General features: G+C 38.6%; 1 protein-coding gene across 3 annotated transcripts in view; it reads left to right on the forward strand.

Annotated features, from left to right (window-relative positions):
• The window catches only part of WLS (Wnt ligand secretion mediator), a 136712-nt gene that overhangs the window by 32984 nt on the left and 85718 nt on the right, over positions 1-18010 (forward strand). For all 3 annotated transcript variants that reach the window (XM_017877143.1, XM_017877142.1, XM_017877141.1), the window contains exon 2: positions 6631-6903. In XM_017877143.1, the coding sequence (XP_017732632.1) occupies positions 6660-6903 (244 nt within the window). In that variant the 5' untranslated portion in view covers positions 6631-6659. The remainder of the gene's footprint in view (positions 1-6630; positions 6904-18010) is intronic.

Here is an 18010-nt window from a genome sequence, read left to right on the forward strand (position 1 = left end):
GGGGTGGGCGAACAATAGCTGGAGAATATAACTTTTGAAGATAGAGACATAGACCAAGTTATTTGTAGTCTCTGCCCACCCCACCCCAACATTAATTCTGTTCTTTGAAATCAGCCCCAATTATTTTAAAAAAGTAAAGGCTAATAACCACTTCTAGTACCCCAAAATGTGTTATGGAACAAGATAGAGAATCAATAAAATGAAATTATAAAATATAAATACATCAAACATTCACATTTTTACAGGTGGGGAGATGGTGCTGGGAGATTTTTAATTGAGATTAGGTTTCAGGTGTTAAATCAGCATCTCAGTAGGAGAAAGTATCTGCTACCAACTTTTGTATGCTTTTAAATCAATGTGTATTTTGTTCCTATCATTTTGTTAGATTAATTCTGTTGTAAAATAAAATTCTCTAAAACATTCCTGAAATCTTTGACCATTTTTACTTAAAGTCATTACTTTTTAAAATGGTGGCATTCTGATGATTAATTCTTATAACAGGAATTACCTTTTCAACTGGTCTATTCTCCGCATTCCTTCCCCTTGTACCCCACGGCAGCTTATTCTTTAAATATCATCTTTGTTGCAAGGCAGACACTCTTCCTCTAATTTAGAGGAAGGCTATTATTACCTGACGATTGAGACTTCAAAGGCTCTTTGGGGCCATTTGTGGGAATAGGAGGGGGAGCTTCTTCATTCCCACCTGACTACCCTCCCACTCCCCCTTCTTCCAGCAGATCTCTGGTCTGACCTTGTGGCTAGTTACAGGGCAGAGATAGGTGTCAAAAAGGAAACATTCCTGCCAAATAAAAGTTCTTTGTTATGTGTCTCTATTATTCCTTCTTTATGGTGCTCTATAGAGTACACCAGGGACTATTGGGAGCAGGGGCCAAGGCACTCTAGTAGAACTATACCACTGATTAGAAAAGGCAAGGGTGGACACAGAGGCAGTTTTCACCTGTTAAACGATCTCTTTTTAATTTTTAATATTCAAGCACAGATATCTGCAGAAAATATGATTGTTTTAGATGTTCTATGACCCAGCACATGTTTTACCTCTACCTCAGCACGTTCCCTCCTTGACCATTCCCCATTCTCCCTTGGCTACTACCTGCTCACTTCCAAGGCTAAGCCCTGCCGACAGACACCCTCAGCTCTTTCAAAACTCTGTCAGAGAAATTTCCAATCAGGATGTAATTCTTTGTGAACTTCTCAGCCTCCCACACTAGCCTGTGAGCAACTGGGGGTCTGGGAGGCCATTTGTCTCTATATTTAGTTAGTACGGCGCCTGCATGATAGTAATGCTCCTAGGTGATTGCTAAAGAAATGTTCATTACTTGTAATAAAGCAAAGAAATAAATAATCTATATTGGCTTAAATGGAGACCATGTGTCATGTCAACATGTTGTTTTAGTTTTATTTTAACTTTTCTAAGAGGCAACCAAGTCTTGTATCTCTCTCTGTCTAACTCTTAAATTACAGGTTCTGTAAGGAATAGGGGCTAATGATTTAACATTGACTCAATTTTAAGCATGATAAATGCTAGCGGTTGGCTAGATAGTAATTTGTAAACTGGATAGCCATTTGAAGTGAAATAACAGGAAGCTGACTGGAGTCAATGAATATTCTTCCAAAAGGAGTACTACAGGTTTAGTCATTGTTCACTTACATTTTTATTCAAGGTTATGTTGTAACGATGACTGGATTTTTCCTCTCATTCTAGTGTATTCATTTCTCCCACCTCCCGAATATCTGACTGTTGCCCTTTCTCAGGGAATTCAGGTTACATATAACATTCATCAAAATTGTTTTTTCCTGAAATTATTTATTTATTGTCTGCTTCCTTCATTATTTGTATGTTCCATATGGTTGGTGCCTATTAGGTTTACTCCAGCACCAGCAGTGTCTAGTGCATGGTAGGTACTCAAGACAAATTTGGACAATATACTATGAGCCATAGTAATGTGTGTAACTGAGGGACCACTGAATTTTCAAAGAGACTTCAAGTTGTGTTTGTGCATTTCTTCACAACCTTGAATTTGTTGGAAGTCTGATTGATTTCATATCACTTTGACATTAAATGTTGTGTAGAATCACATTTCACAATTTGTGTACTATAGTGGAAAAGTGGAGGCCAAAAATACTGTATTGAAATACAGGCAAAGTAAAATGGTCATGTTTGATAAAAAGAACTGAATTCATAATGGACTGCCTTTTCGATGCATAGCTCATGGTTTTATAACCTCTGTGCATATTCTCAAGGCTATCTTAACCAACCATGAGTTAACCAGTTTACAGTGACTAGGCATATTCAGTTTTGGCCAAATCGTTCTGTCATTGAATTGGTCTGGTGTAGAAGTAGTTTTTGGTCCACTTGTTTTCAGTTAAACCTTACGCTATGGGTGGGTGGAGGGGACATTTATAATGTGTGCTGAGGCAGCTGGGTAATATTGCATTACTATCCTAGGAATACTGAGGAGTGGTTATTTTTAGCTTTCACCTGAGCAAACATGACTCAGTTTGTTGACCTGAATCTATCCAGCCCCCTCTTGAATACACAAACTCTATTAATCCCTAGAACCACACAAGTGACTAAGTAAGGCCTTCATTACAAATACCTGTTAGTTTATTGTGGCTTGTTCAAAGGTTGAAGATAATTTAAACTTCTTCCATTTAGCTCTTTTCTCTTAAAACAAAATCCCACACACTTAAAAAAAATTTAAAGACAGATTAAACTTTTTTTTATTCTAGACACAATTTGTGACCCCTATAGCTAACATTTTGGCTCTAGCTAATGAAAACACCTTCTATGGTAGGTGACCAGCTACCAGCTATAAGCTTTGCTTTTGGTTTACTTGATAATGCTGTCTACATAAAGAAACACTTGGGAATTCACTTTTAGCTGGAGTAGGACATTGCACTGAGCTGAAATATATTATTGGGGGAACATTAAGTGTCCATGTTTAAATATCAGGATATCTGTTTACTTTCTCAAGCAATACATGTGTTTTCTCTTTTGAACACTATTAGAAAAATGAGAAATGTTGAATTATCTTCAGGTTTTGAAGTTATAGAAAACACTTTTGAGACTGGAGGACTAATGTATTCAAGTGAAAAAAATTGTGATTCTCATAGTATAGCTTGAGATGCACTTGAGGCTTTTCCAAGTTCACTGCCATGGTATTTATGAAAATATTAGTATTTCTGGGATTTTTTTTTCTTTATGAAAGAAACACTAGACTAATGAGAGAATGAAAATAATGCAGGCCCCTAAAAAGGCAGGCGTTCACTGCATTCATTAAAAATGCGGCCTTTGTGCCCGTAAAGTGTTCAGCCTCTCTGTTATTAAGTTTGGAATGTGGTTTTGGAGCTTAGCTGAGGAACTCAGCTAGTTATTTTTCGTTTTGGTCTGAGAAGTGAGAGACTTGTTTTTCAAGAAGGTAAAAAATAAAGAAAAAAAGGTTAGGTTCATTTTGGAAGAATAGAAGTTTTAAAATGTAGTAACTATTTTCTGCAGCAAATAGTCAGTTTGAGTATGTTAGCCGAAAATAGAATTCATGACTTTTGTCTCACTGTTTATTTCTCCAACCACATTAAAAAGGGTTCAGTTAAATGTGCCATTTGGCTTTTCTAATGTCAGTGGGCTATTTAGCTGAGTCAGGATAACCAAAGTTTGATTGACTCATATTTCTAAGAATAAGTCAGATGTCTGATTTTGGACGGATTCAATGTAAAGTCTTTGTGATACAGTTTTGAGTTTTAAAGAAAAACTTTCCTAGCAGGGGTTAGTGGCAACTTGTATTGCAGTGTTTAGCATTCTACATGAAGGATGTTCAGCTAGAGCTTAGTAGTGTTGAGTTTTCTGGTAAGTTTTAGTAGGTATTGTCCCAACTTCTTGCAAACATAACATTTTACTAAAAATGTATCAAAATAGATATTTAATAGAATAGAAAAATAATGTGGATTCGAACATTAGAAGTGGGGCAGAATATTAATCATACACATTTTTGCCTCTTATATAACTTTCTGTTTGCTTTTCATGTTTCTCCATTGCTGTCTGATCTCTATCAAATAAGAGAGAATTTCTGCTTGGAATTTCTGCAAACATAATATACCAAGTATCAGATGCACAGAAATACATGTATTTAAACCACACACATAAACCATAATTTATGACATTTTCTTTTAACTACTAACTTTCAAAGTTTTATAGATGTATATATTTTAAAATATACTAGTAGGACCCACATAAAGAAAACAATGAAAGTTTCAAAGAAATTTAAAAACAGATTGTAGACAATGCAGAAGCAAGTACTGTTCTTGGATGGGAAAACTCAATGCTGGGGAAGGATGCTAATTCTGTTCACATTAATTTATTATTATCTATTTATTTATAGATTTAATTTAATCCTCAATATCCTAGCAAAAAGATGTAAATTTGAAATGGATTGGGGAAGAGAGTTAATCTAGTAGATATTGATAAAAATAATCAACTTAGCCAGGAGTGGTGGCTCACGCCTGTAATCCTAGCACATTGGGAGGCCAAGGTGGGAGGATCACGAGGTCAGGAGATCGAGACCATCCTGGCTAACACAGTGAAACCCCGTCTCTACTAAAAATACAAAAAATTAGCTGGGCATGGTGGCGGGCGCCTGTAATCCCCGCTACTCGGAAGGCTGAGGCAGGAGAATGACGTGAATCCAGGAGGCGGAGCTTGCAGTGAGCCAAGATCGTGCCACTGCGCTCCAGCAACAGAGCGAGACTCTGTCCAAAAAAAAAAAAAAAAAAAAAAAAAAAAATCAATTTATAGAATTCAAAGCAATGTTGTGCTGATCCATGAATTGACAGTTTAATACATGGAAAAGAACAGATGTTCAGAAACATATGCTCATATACATAAGGCTAACAGTGATATGATAAATCAAAAGGGAAGGTCTGTTCAATAAACTAATTTAAATATTTAAGAAATAAAACTAGAACCTTACCGCATCTCATAGCAATTTTCAGATGGATCAACTATTTAAATATTAGAAAAAATGAAATTGCAAAAAATAAATAGAAGTCAATATAAATGACTATTGAATTTTGAGATCAAGAAGGTCAGTTTCTCTGAGCACAAAAGCACGGGGGAAAAACATAAAAGAGGGATTCCATATAAGATCTGGAACTTCTCTATTTGAATGTGCCATAAACAAATTTAGATAGCAGATGGAAAATTTAGGAGAAATTTCCAACAAAACATATTAGACAAATGATGATTCTTATTCACAGATAGCCTTTACAAACTGATGAAGGAGAAGTTGATTTTGGTGTATTATGTGATTGACTATTTTGCAAGTCCTAATTAAAGGATTTTAATTATAAAGAAAATATAATATAATAGCGAATATTTTATACTTTTTGTGTGCTCAAGCACTACTCTGAATGCCTTAAAATGCTAACTTTGTTTAAAATATACAGTGACTTGGAAAGGTTGGTACTATTATTATTGCCATCTAAGAGATGATAAAACTGATACAGAGATAAGCTTAGTAATTCGCCCAAAACTTTCCTAGTGTGGATTCACGGTGACACAACTAAAAATGAGAGAGCCAGGATTTGACATCAGACAGGTGGCCTCTGGAGCCAATGTTATCACACACTACTCTGCTTTTCTAAGTGAATAAAAAGAAAAGACTACAAAACTAGGCATGATATAACTCTTTTATAAATATGTTAATAGTTGTGTATATTTTAAAGTTACATAATTTAATTCATGTGTAAACTTTTTATCTAATTATACAGTCATAGAAAAGACAGATGGTATTTTGACATTTTTTCAACAGTGGTTACTTCCCTCTAGTGGGATTTTGGGTAAATGTTGTTTTGAACTTAAAATTTCTGTATTTTCCAAATTATTAATATGATAATCATATAACCACTAGATAATCACAAAATAGTGTTTTTAAAGTTACACATTTCAAAGTTGCTTTGCTGTCTTGAAATGCATGGTTTATATTTTAGTACACTTTTGAAGTATCAGTCAGTGTTTGAGTTCCCATTCTCTGCTAGGTACCAAGCCAAGTGGTGGCCCCTAGTTCTTTATCTTGAGCAAAAGCAATATTGTACAATTTTAGAGCCAAGAGGAATCTTAGAAACTCGTCATTTCGTTTCTCAGATGAGGGTCCTGAAGCTATTATAGATTTAACTGACTTACCCAAGATTCACTGACAGTAAGTTTTTAACCAGGCTTCGAATCCAGGTTTGAAGACTAAGGTCTTCTGACTTTAGATACTGTTCTCTATGAAGGCCCAGAGCTCTCCAAGACCTCAGTCAGGTGGGAACTGTAGCACAGTTGACTTTTGTGACATTGTTTTGAAGTGCAGAAGTATAACTAGACTGGTTACAAATGTATTCTTTCACAGCAATTGAAAACATAATGGGAAGGTTCTCAGGGATACTGTTAGGCCACCTCTGGAGGTCACTGAACGACCTTCACCCAGATTTGGAAGATCCCTAAGTATTGCTGAGCCCCAGTTGTAGAAGGCAGTACAAAAACTGGAGAGAACACAGTAATGGAAAGAGTATTAACCAGAAACAGTAGTTTCAGTAGATGGTTTTTCTAATAACAGACAAACATTCTCTTTTCAGCTCCAGGGCCCACAACGGCAGTGTCCTACATGTCGGTGAAATGTGTGGATGCCCGTAAGAACCATCACAAGACAAAATGGTTAATGCCTTGGGGACCCAATCAGTGTGACAAGATCCGAGACATTGAAGAAGCAATTCCAAGGGAAATTGAAGCCAATGACATCGTGTTTTCCGTCCACATTCCCCTCCCCTCCATGGAGATGAGTCCTTGGTTCCAATTCATGCTGTTTATCCTGCAGCTGGACATTGCCTTCAAGCTAAACAACCAAATCAGTAAGTGTACTCTCATCCCTTTCTTCCCTTTGAGCATTGCCCTCTTTGGGTTCTTTTGGAGCCAATTCTAATAAAAGAAAATGATAATAGTAATAGCAGAGAGTTATTGACTACTTACCAGGCACTTTCTGAGTACTTTACCTGTATTAACCCATTTAATCTTCCCACCAGGTTCCTTGAGGTAGTCTTATTATTTCATTTTACAGATGGAACACTTGGGCACCAGTGAGGTTACTCATGATCTGAAGACTAGAGAGTGGAAAAGCTGAGATTTCTGACTCAGAAAACTGCCCTAACCACCAAGCTTCATCACCTCTCTAGTGTCACAGGGGAGTTCACCCCAGTAGAGTGACTTGAGGGTTCCTGAAAGGTTTTTTTTTTTTTTTTTTTAATGTCTTTTCCCACTGGGCTTTGAGTAAAGCTATGGCCTTAGAAAAGATCCCTACCAAAATGGAAATGCTAACCCATGAGCACCCATTTCCCCACCAAACCAGGTTTGTTTTTGTTTTTGTTTTTTTGTAGCTTACTCATTTGCAGTTTAAAACTCTGAGGGCATGAGATATATAAACTTTTCATGGGGAGAAAAATCACTGGGGTGATTTCTGGGAGGCCGATACATTTATGGCATCTGGGGACAGTATTAGGAATCTTAGGCTAAGAAGGAAGAAAACTTATTTTTTTTCCTTTTTGACTGAGATGGGATTAAGGATGTGAGGGAAAGGGGAAAAGATGTGTTAAAGGCAGCTCTGTCTAGGGCCTGTCCATGGATTGAAACACTATTTCTTTTCTTTTCTTTTCTTTTTTTTTTTTTTTGAGACAGAGTTTCTCTCTTGTTGCCCAGGCTGGAGTACAGTGGTGCCGTCTCAGCTCACTGCAACTTCCGCCTCCCGGTTCAAGTGATTCTCCTGCCTCAGCTTCCCACGTAGCTGGGATTACCGGCACCCACCACCACGCCCAGCTAATGTTTTGTTTTGTTTTGTTTTTTTCTGTATTTTTAGTGGAGACCGGGTTTCACCATGTTGGCCAGGCTGGTCTTGAACCCCTGACCTCAGGTGATCCACCCACCTCGGCCTCCCAAAGTGCTGAGATTACAGGTGTGAGCTACCGCACCTGGCCTGAAACACTATTCTTTCTTCTTCTTTTTTTTTTTTTAGAGACAGAGTCTCTTATGTTTCCCAGGCTGGTCTCAAATACTGGCTCAGGCTGGAGTTCAGTAGCATAATCATAGCTCACTGCATCCTCAAACTCCTGGGCTCAAGCTATCCTCCCAACTCAGCCTCCTGAATAGCTAAGACTACAGGCTAATGTTGTAATTTTTAATTATTTTTTCCTTTTTGCAACAGGGTCTTGCTCTGTTGCCCAGGCTGGAGTGCAATGGTGTCATCACAGCTCACTGCAGCCTCAACCTCCCAGGCTCAAGCGATCTTCCCACCTCAGCCTCTTGAGTAGCTGGCATGAGCCACTGCACCTGGTCTGAGATTTTAAAAATCAGTTTTTTTGGAGATGGGAGTCTCTCCTGAGCTCAAGCAATCTTTCCACTTTAGCCTCCCCAAATTTTTGGTTTACAGCTGTGAGCCACCATGCCTGATCTGAGGTACTATTTCTAAATATAATTTTCATTTATCTGTAATAATTTTGATATACAATTATTTTTACTCTGTTTAGGAGTTGGAGCACTATGTATACCTGACTGATAGCTTACCTGAAATAAATAGATTGTGCTGAGATAATTTTCTAGATACAGTTTTCTTTTTCTCATTCATTCATTCTCTTGCCCATTATTTTAAACTGTTTTTGAGTGCCTACCACTTCTAAGCACTCTGCTGTTGGCTGAATATGCTGTCTTTTAAGGAGCTTATGGCTGAGTGGAAATGACAGGCAAATAACTAATCATTACAGTATGGTATGCTGGATGCTGTGACCAAGTTATGCCCAGGAGGATATGGAAACTTAAAAGTCTTCACAGCAGAGAAAAGGAAGACTTCCCTGGAAGGGTGTGTGGGTGTGTGTTGGTGGGGAGTGTTGTAGAGAGGCAAGCAGACAACTCTTTGAGGTGAATGTTAAAGAGAGAAAAGCCTGGTGAGGAGGTGAAGATGAGCAAATGGAAGAGCATTCTATATAGAAGGAAATGTCTTATATGAGGGTCCAAATCTGCACGACGGCCTCAAGCTTTCAAGTGGTGGTTCCCATGCCTCTAAACCCTCGCTTATTGACTCACTTGTTCACTCACTCACTCATTGGTTGTGCAACACATTTATTCATGAGTTCATTTAAACTTTATTAAGTCCCAGCCATATGTTGAACACTCAGTACTGAGGATACAAGATTGCACAAGACATGGTTCTTATAATGGGTTAGGGAAGGGGGTGCCTGGAAAACAGACACTTAAACCTACAAATAAGAAAAAAAACATTATGTGCTATAATAAGAATACACAATGTAATGTGAGGAGCCTTGGGAAGGAAAGAGTTTGCTATGAGATTCAAAACTAAATGTCTAAAAATTTCTTTGAAACCTGCAGGTTTGGGTTTTAGTATTCCTATTCCTAAGAATGCATTCAAGCAAAGGAGAATGAGGTCAGTAAGAAGAGCCGTGGGAGGATGAGATAGGTAGAGTACCTGATTTATGTATGTTTGGGTGGAAAGGTAAAGGACGTGATATTCTGTTATTTGGGCTTGTTGTCGTTATTTCAGGTATAATCTCTCCTAGACAGATTCCTACTTCTAGCTCCAAGTATAAAGAAAAAGATTTACCCTGTAATAATAAATTAAATAATTACTATCTACTGACTGTATTAATGCTGGGTAACAAATTACCCTAAAATTTAGCAGCTTTCACTGATAAACATTTTTTTCTTTTCTTTCCTTTTCTTTTTTTTTTGAGTCGGAGTTTCTTGTGGGTGCAGTGGCACAATCTTGGCTCACCACAGCCTCCGCCTCCCGGGTTCAAGTGGTTCTCCTGCCTCAGCCTCCCGATTAGCTGGGATTACAGGCATGCACCACCATGCCCGGCTAATTTTTATATTTTTAGTAGAGACGGGGTTTCTCCATGTTGGCCAGGATGGTCAAGAACTCCCGACCTCAGGTGATCCACCCACCTCGGCCTCCCAAGGTGCTGGGATTACAGGCATTAGCCACGGTGCCCAGCCAACTATAAACATTTCTTAGCTCCTCATTTCTGTGGGTCAAGAATCTAGTTTGGGAGTCTCTGGCTCAGACTCTCTCTTGAGGTTGCAATTAAGCTGTTGGTCTGGTCTGCAGTCTCATCAGGCATGAGGGCTCCACTGGGGGAGGGGAATCTGCTTCCAAGCTCTCTCACATGGTTGTTGGCAGGCTTTCATCCCTCCCACGTGGGTCTCTCCATAGGACTGCCTGGCAACATGGCAGCGGGCTTCCCCCAGAGATAGTGAGCCAAGAGAGAGCCCGAGCAGTGCTGGAGAGGGAAACCGCTGAATCTTGCAAGTGACATTCCATCACTTCTGCTGTATTCTGTTGGTTAGAAGTGAACTAGTAAGTCCAGCCGACACTCAAGGGAGGTGATGACAGAAGGGCATGAATGCCAGGAGATGGAGATCATTGAGGACTATTTTAGAGGCTGAGTACCTGCTGGCATACTTTTCAACGGATTCACGGTTTTATTTGAAATATGTTCCCTGATTTATATCTAGATTGGGGGTACGATAGAAAGTTTTTTAAGAGCATGGGCTTAGGAGTCCTACAGTGATGGGTTTAAATCCTTGTACCACTTTTTAAAAGCTCTACCATATTGGACAAGTTACAGAACCTCTCTTAGCCAGTTTCCTCCCTTGTAAAATACGGATAATAATGCCTAATTAACCAAATCACTCTAAGGAATAAATTGGTTTATGTAAAACTTTTAGGACGTAGTAAGTACTTATTTTTTATTTATTTTTTTTGAGACGGAGTCTCACTCTGTCACCCAGGCTGGAGTACAGTGGCGCGATCTTGGCTCACTGCAATCTCTGCCTCCCAGGTTCAAGAGATTCTCCTACCTCAGCCTCCCGAGTAGTTGGGACTACAGGTGCATGCCACCACACCCAGCTAATTTTTGTATTTTTAGTAAAGACAGGGTTTCGCCATGTTGGCCAGGCTGGTCTCGAACTCCTGACTTCAGGTGATCCACCTGCCTCGGCCTCCCAAAGTGCTGGGATTACAAGTGTGAGCCACCACACCCAGCCTGGACATAGTAAGTACTATTTTAAAAAATTAAAAATTAAAAGTAGCTATTAAAATTATCCAATTATATTTATCCTTATTGCTGAAATTCAGCCATTTTTCCAATTCTTACTTCTACACCTTGGTTAGTGAGATTAGTCTTTATAAAAGAAGCATGCGGTAGAGATAAGTCTTCCTTATCCACAGGGGATATGTTCTAAGACCCCCCCAGTGAACGCCTAAAATCATAGCACTGAACCCTATATACATACATGATGTTTCTTCCTATACATACATACATAGGATAAAGTTTAAATTATAAATTAGGTGCAGTAAAAGATTAACAACAATAATTAATAATGAAACAGAAAAAAATATGCTGTTCACAGTTTTAAGGATAGATTCATTCTTATTGTAGATCTTAGCAACCTCAGCGTAAGATTTTTTTTCTTTTAAGTTGAGAACTTTATCTTCTTAAAGGAAGCACTTGACTTGTCTCTTCAGCACATCTGAAATGCCAGCATCCCTACTCTTGCACCTTGGGGCAATAATGAGAGAAAATAAGGGTGACTTGCACACAAGTACTGTAATACACAGCAGTCGATCTGGTAACCTAGATGGCTGCTAAGTGACTAATAGGCAGGAGCAGGGAGATGTTGGACCAAGAGGTGATTCTTATCGGGGGACAGCACAAGATTTCATGATGCTACTCAGAACAGTGCATAATTTAAAACTTAAGAATTGTTTATTTCTGGAATTTTCATTTAATATTTTAGACTGTGATTGACCTCTGGTAACTGAAACCTCTGAAGGTGAAACTTCCGATAAGAAGGAGACTCTTTTAGCTTTAATTTATCATTTCCTTGCTCAAAACACCTTCAGTGACTAACAAATAAGACTGGGTGTTCAGAGCCCTTCTGGCTCAAGGCTTCTTTTTAGCCTCCTTTCTCGCTGCTGACCTGTAACCGTTCTCTGTATCCTCAACAGGAATAGTTTCCTGCCCTGTAAACACATCCAGAGAGTTTCTCCCTTTGCATCTTTGCTGATAATTAATCCTGCCTACCTCTTCCTCTCTTGTGATTCCCCTTCTCACAAATGAAGGGCTCTTCCCAGAAAAACCTACTCATTCTTCACAACATCCCAAATGTCACATACCCCTGGAGCCTTCCTAGGTATTTTCTATATTATCTCCCATCCTCATTCCTTCCTGAATACAATCTGTCTTTCCTTACACATCCTTCATTACTTGGCCTTGTGACGTTTACTTTATCAGCCTTGTGGTCTGCACAGTGGAATTGTCTTCTCTGAGTCCTTAGTAAATTACAAACTCCCAGTGGGCAGATCATGCAGTATGTTTACATTTATGAAATCCACAGCTTTGTGTATAGGAAGCTGTGGATGAAAATACTGGATTGTGTCATTCTTCTGCCACTAAAAGGAACATAAAGCAACTGATTGAAGTGCTTCCTCCCCTCCCACACTTCAAAATAAGAGTTTTGTTGTTTAACATTTCAATATATATGTCTGGTCCCCACTGCTCCTATATTTTTTACACTGATGAAACTGTGGTTAAGAAGTTAAGAATTGCCTATAGCAGTGGTATGTTGCTACTTTTGAGCAGCCTGTTACATGACAGGCAGTTGTTTAGAGCATAGTCTGACAGTTGGGCAGGTACTTGCCACAGGTTCCGTTTTTAGGTTGTGAGGAAAGTGCTGGATTATCTTGTGGTTCTACCTTTTACATCACTGAAGGTGACTGGCCTATAATTTGATTTCAAAACTTGGCATCAGAATCATTGAGTAACATAATGCAGAGCCTCAGGTAAGTTTAGGTGAAATTTTAAGAGTCAACGATAAATTTCTAAAATTATACCACCAAAATTGAAAAAAGGTTAAATATATTGACTGAATGTTATTAATAACTGAATTTTTAAAAAGAAATTTCCCAGTAATGTGAAATAACTCGAATACTTTTAGCTACTTTTTTTTTGCCAGTTTCTAATGATGTTTTATATTCGTTATAAATGGATTGACTATTTTAGAATTCTCCAAACTCCTTTGAAATGTATTGAAAGCCCCCTGTTTACATTTTTCAGCTTTAGCAGTGTGAATAAAATGATTTTAAGCTGAACTCCTGAGCATTTCTCCCAAACCAGAAACTAAGGAATAATTCTACATGTTTAATAATTTCACAGATGAATTACTTTCCAGCAAATATTAATTCTAAACAACAAAAATGCCCATGTTGGCAAAGCTTTAAAACATTTCCATATGTAAATAAAATATGAATGTCTTACTTTTTCTCATGTACATCTTCATGCTCTAAAATATTTTATCTTCATCTACAAAAATACTGTACTCAAGCTTTCTATCTTAAAAATAATCCTTAATTTTTCTTAAAACTTAAGAACTAGCATTTAATATGGGTGTACTAAAAAGCGTTAACAAGATGCGGACACTAATTATTCCTCCGCTTGATTAAAATGAATAAAATAAACTTTCGGCTTGATAGAGCCTATCAAGAAAAACCACACCAAAAAATACTTTTCCATGAGTAGCAGCAACACATTGGCTGCTAACTTTTTTTTTTTTTTTCGAGGTGGAGTCTTGCTCTGTCGCCCAGACTGGAGTGCAGTGGCACGATCTTGGCTCACTGCAAGCTCCGCCTTCCGGGTTCAAGCGATTCTCCTGCCTTGGCCTCCTGAGTAGCTGGGTCTACAGGTGCCCGCCACCACACCCAGCTAATCTTTGTATTTTTAGTAGAGACGGGGTTTTACCATGTTAGCCAGGATGGTCTTGATCGCCTGACCTTGTGATCCACCTGCCTAAGCCTCCCAAAGTGCTGGGATTACAGGCGTGAGCCACCGTGCCCGGCTGGTTGCTTTTATATAAGAAGTTACATGTTGTGCTTGTGGGAATATTCATTTCCTTAAATTTATCCTCTCTTCCTTTGCTTATGGACACTGAGCAAGGCATTGGTCATACAGATTATATATATTGTGTTATATATATTCAGCAATATACATATACACACTCATGTTTTAGTATAATAGGCACATCAAGTCTAGATTTCTCTCTGATTTTGGTATTAAGAATGCATGAGACTGTCTACTTTTTCTGTTTTTTTTATCATTACTTTGGATTCCTTTCTGACAGCAATGAACAGGACTTCAGTGAAGAGTTTGGGAGTGTGGCAAACAACATCCTATTACACATGATGGTTTCCTGCTTATCAGAGATTCACCTGTAACAAAATTTCTTCATATGTAAAGAAAATCAAAACCAAACCCTTTTTTTTTTTTTTTTTTTTTTTAACTTTTCCAGGCAGTCTTTGAAATGAGTTTCAGATTTCAAACAATGAGAAGAGATTTCATGTTTGGGCTCTGAAATTAAAGCTGGGGTTATAATATATGTCTGGGCAGTGTTTTCATCTACTTTTGAAGAGTCTTTGATTAGATAAAATAATCTAAGGACTACATATTTTAAACGACTTCTAGTCACTTGGGGTTAAATGTTTATTCCCTTTAAATCTTTCAATTTAAAAGTGATACAGGTTTTAGCTAGGATTTGAGTTTCCAAACCCTCAGAAAACTAGAAACACATTGACTTACACTATAGAAGCTGGCCATTGTTTTCATTTCTGAATTTAATTAAGCTGGTGCCTTTGGGAGAAAAATGATGGCATTATAAGGTACTTCATAGTAATAAATTTCCTGATATACAGCTTCTAAAATTCTTGGAATCTCCTGAATGATAGGAATGCCTCTTTGCATGCTAATGAGTCAACTGAAGGCTGGGGACTCCCAGATAGCTTCAGAATGGTCACCTGAAAGACCAAGGCATGATTAGAAGGGTGGGGAACTAATTTCAGCCCCACCCACCAACAGCCGGGAGGGAAGAAGGCCTAAAGATTGAGTCACTCACCTATGGCCAATAAAGCAATCAGTCATGCCTAGGTAATGAGGCCTCAAAAACTCAAAAGGGCTGGGTACTGGGAGCTTCCAGATAGCTGAACTTGCAGAGGTTCCCAGAGCATGGCGCCCTAGAGAGGATGGGGATGCTCTGTGCCTTACCACAGCCATCCTCAACCTTTTGGGCACCAGGGACCAGTTTCGTGGAAGACACTTTTTCCACAGATGAGGGGATGGGAGATGGTTTGGGTATGAAATGGTCCCACTTCAGATCATTAGGCATTAGATTCTCATAAGGAGCATGCAACCTAGATCCCCTGCATGCATACTTCACAATAGGGTTCCCACTCCTATGAGAATATAATGCCAGCTGATCTGACAGGAGGCAGAGCTCAGGCTGTAATACTTGCTCACCCACCTCTTACATCCTACTATGTGGCTCAGTTCCTAACAGGCCACTGACTGGTACCTGTCTGCTGCCAGAGGGTCAGGGACCCCTGCCATACCACATGCCTTACCCTATGAATCTTTTATCTCATTGTTCATGTGTATCCGTTGTCATATCCTTTATAACATGTGCATAAGTAAAGTGTTTCTCTGAGTTCTATGAGCCTCTATAGCAAATCAATCAATCCCAAGGAGGAGGATCATGGGAACGCCTATTTATAACAGGCCACAACCTGTTTTTGTGATGGGCATCTGAAATGGGGGGCAGTCTTATGGGACTGAGCTTTCAACCTATGGGACCTGATGCTGTTTCCAGGTAAGTGGTGTCAAAATTGAATTGAATTTTTGGACACCCAGCTGATGTCTGCTGTGGAAGTGATTGCTTGCTTGCTATGTGGAGAAACCTCCCCCGACTCTGTGCCCCTCTCCTTCCATCACATATGGGTCACAAGTAGTCTGTGTTATGTTGATGATGAGTGAAGTGGGAACCAAAAAAAGGTGTTTTTTTTTTGTTTGTTTGCTTGTTTGTTTATTTTTCCCCTCACTTGGAGTTCAACTTTTAAATGGTAGTTTTAAAACAATAATCTGTAAGAGCTGAGGAAAAGAGGCCAGTTAAGAAAATCCAGAGACTCGTAGATGCTTGGGAACAGCAGTCATTGATCTTTCAGTGAATACTAATTACAAACATGAACAGACCTGTCTGTGGAAATCTATGATTGAGTCAGTGCTGGCTTTTTGCTAAATATTTCAGAGGTACAGAATTAATGAATTTGTCAGGGTGTAAACATGATGCTTCTGTCTAGTTGTGTTAGGGATATGGGATTTCAATTTTTACTCTAAAGGAGTTAGGAAATAGAGGGAGTATGAGTAGGCAGAGAAGAGTGTCAGAAAAAAAGCCTTAATATTTGGAGTCTGGATGTATTATGAATCATTGATAAAAATGATTATTTATGTTATGGTCTTAGACCTCTCTGTAAGGTCAAATTCTGTTATTTGAAAATATACTCTAGAGTAGTATACCTAGTTTTGTTAACAGATGCCATTCTAAAATACTTTCTCAAATATACCATTTTTTTAAAAGTCACTCTATGCATTAGGAAAATAAAGGTTTGGATTGGCTAAAGTGGTACCCACTGGAAACGGGTTGTCACTCTAATGATTACAACTGTAAGTCATATACTTAGTATACCCAAGACTCTCCAAGGGCTTCTTTTGAGGAACCTGGGTGCATAGATCAAAGTTAGAGGATTCATTTACATATCTCTCTTTCCAGCTTTCAAATCCATAGGCTGTTGAAATAGAAGCACTAGAGCCATTGGCAGAAAGCCTCAAGATGGGTAGCTGTGCCTTGAGTGGTAAATCTAGGAGTTTCAGGGGTTGAAAAATTCCTGAGACTGAAGAAATATTGGTAAATGATGAAGGGTAGGGGAAAGCCAGAATAATGTCTGTCCTATTCTTACGTAATGAAAGCATTATATTTCGCCTTGATCCTTGTGCTGTACACTAGAACCCAGTGTTAAATCTTGCTTGCTTATTTGTTTCATTATTGCAAATGGCCACATGAAGCAGTAGAATTCTTTCTATAAGTGGCAAGTGATTTTCCTTTCTCCACACTGAAAGCATTTCTGTGTAACATGTTTCTACTTTAAAAAGTAATTAGAATGATATTACCAGTCAGTTTTCAAGTTAGATGGCTGAGTGTCCTGGGAGAAAGTTGACTAACTTTTGGCAGAGTAATTGTGCTTTTCCATTTGTCCATTTGTTATAGAATGTTAGGTAGACAAAGAGAAAACAACTGGAATAAAGGAACAATCTATTGACCATAAAAAATAAATTCTTTGAATTTCATCCTTTTATAAATTCATCCATCACATTATCTAGAATGGTGATGTGTGAATTTGTAGAAGGATGATAGTCAAAGAATCCTTCTGGGAACTAATTTTTGGCCTTCAACAAGAATTGTGATATTTAATTCTGTGTTTTCTGATGCTTCTGAGGAAAGGTCCATAAAGAGAGCTTAACGGGGCAGAGGATTCCATACACCATAAAAACTATCCCTGCTATGATGGAACAGGCCATTGGAAGTATGATATTCACATGACTGTATTTCTATGCTTCAGCAGATAGTCCTTATTAATAAAATATGTGGAAGCAACTGCTAAGAAGAAATGTATAACTCTACTCTCCAACCCCTACTACTACTCCCACCAAAAAGAGGTCTTTAATTTATGACCATGTCTTCTTTAATTTATGACCATGTTAGAGCCTGTGTTAAAACTATCTAACATTTTTGCTGAGCGTGGTGGTTCACACCTCTAATCCCAGCACATTGGGAGGCCAAGGTGTGTGGATCACCTGAGGTCAGGAGTTCAAGAGCAGCCTGACCAATATGGTGAAACCCCATCTATACAAAAATTAGCCCACTGTGGTGGTGTGTGCCTGTAATCCCAGCTACTTGGGAGGCTGAGGCAGGAGAATCACTTGAACCCGGGAGGTGGAGGTTTCAGCAAGCCAAGATTGCACCACTGCACTCCAGCCTGGGCAACAGAGCAACTCTGTCTCAAAAAAAAAAAAA

The sequence above is a fragment of the Rhinopithecus bieti genome, unplaced genomic scaffold (assembly GCF_001698545.2).
Source record: "Rhinopithecus bieti isolate Rb0 unplaced genomic scaffold, ASM169854v2 scaffold_6380, whole genome shotgun sequence".
In the NCBI taxonomy this organism is placed as follows: domain Eukaryota; kingdom Metazoa; phylum Chordata; class Mammalia; order Primates; family Cercopithecidae; genus Rhinopithecus; species Rhinopithecus bieti.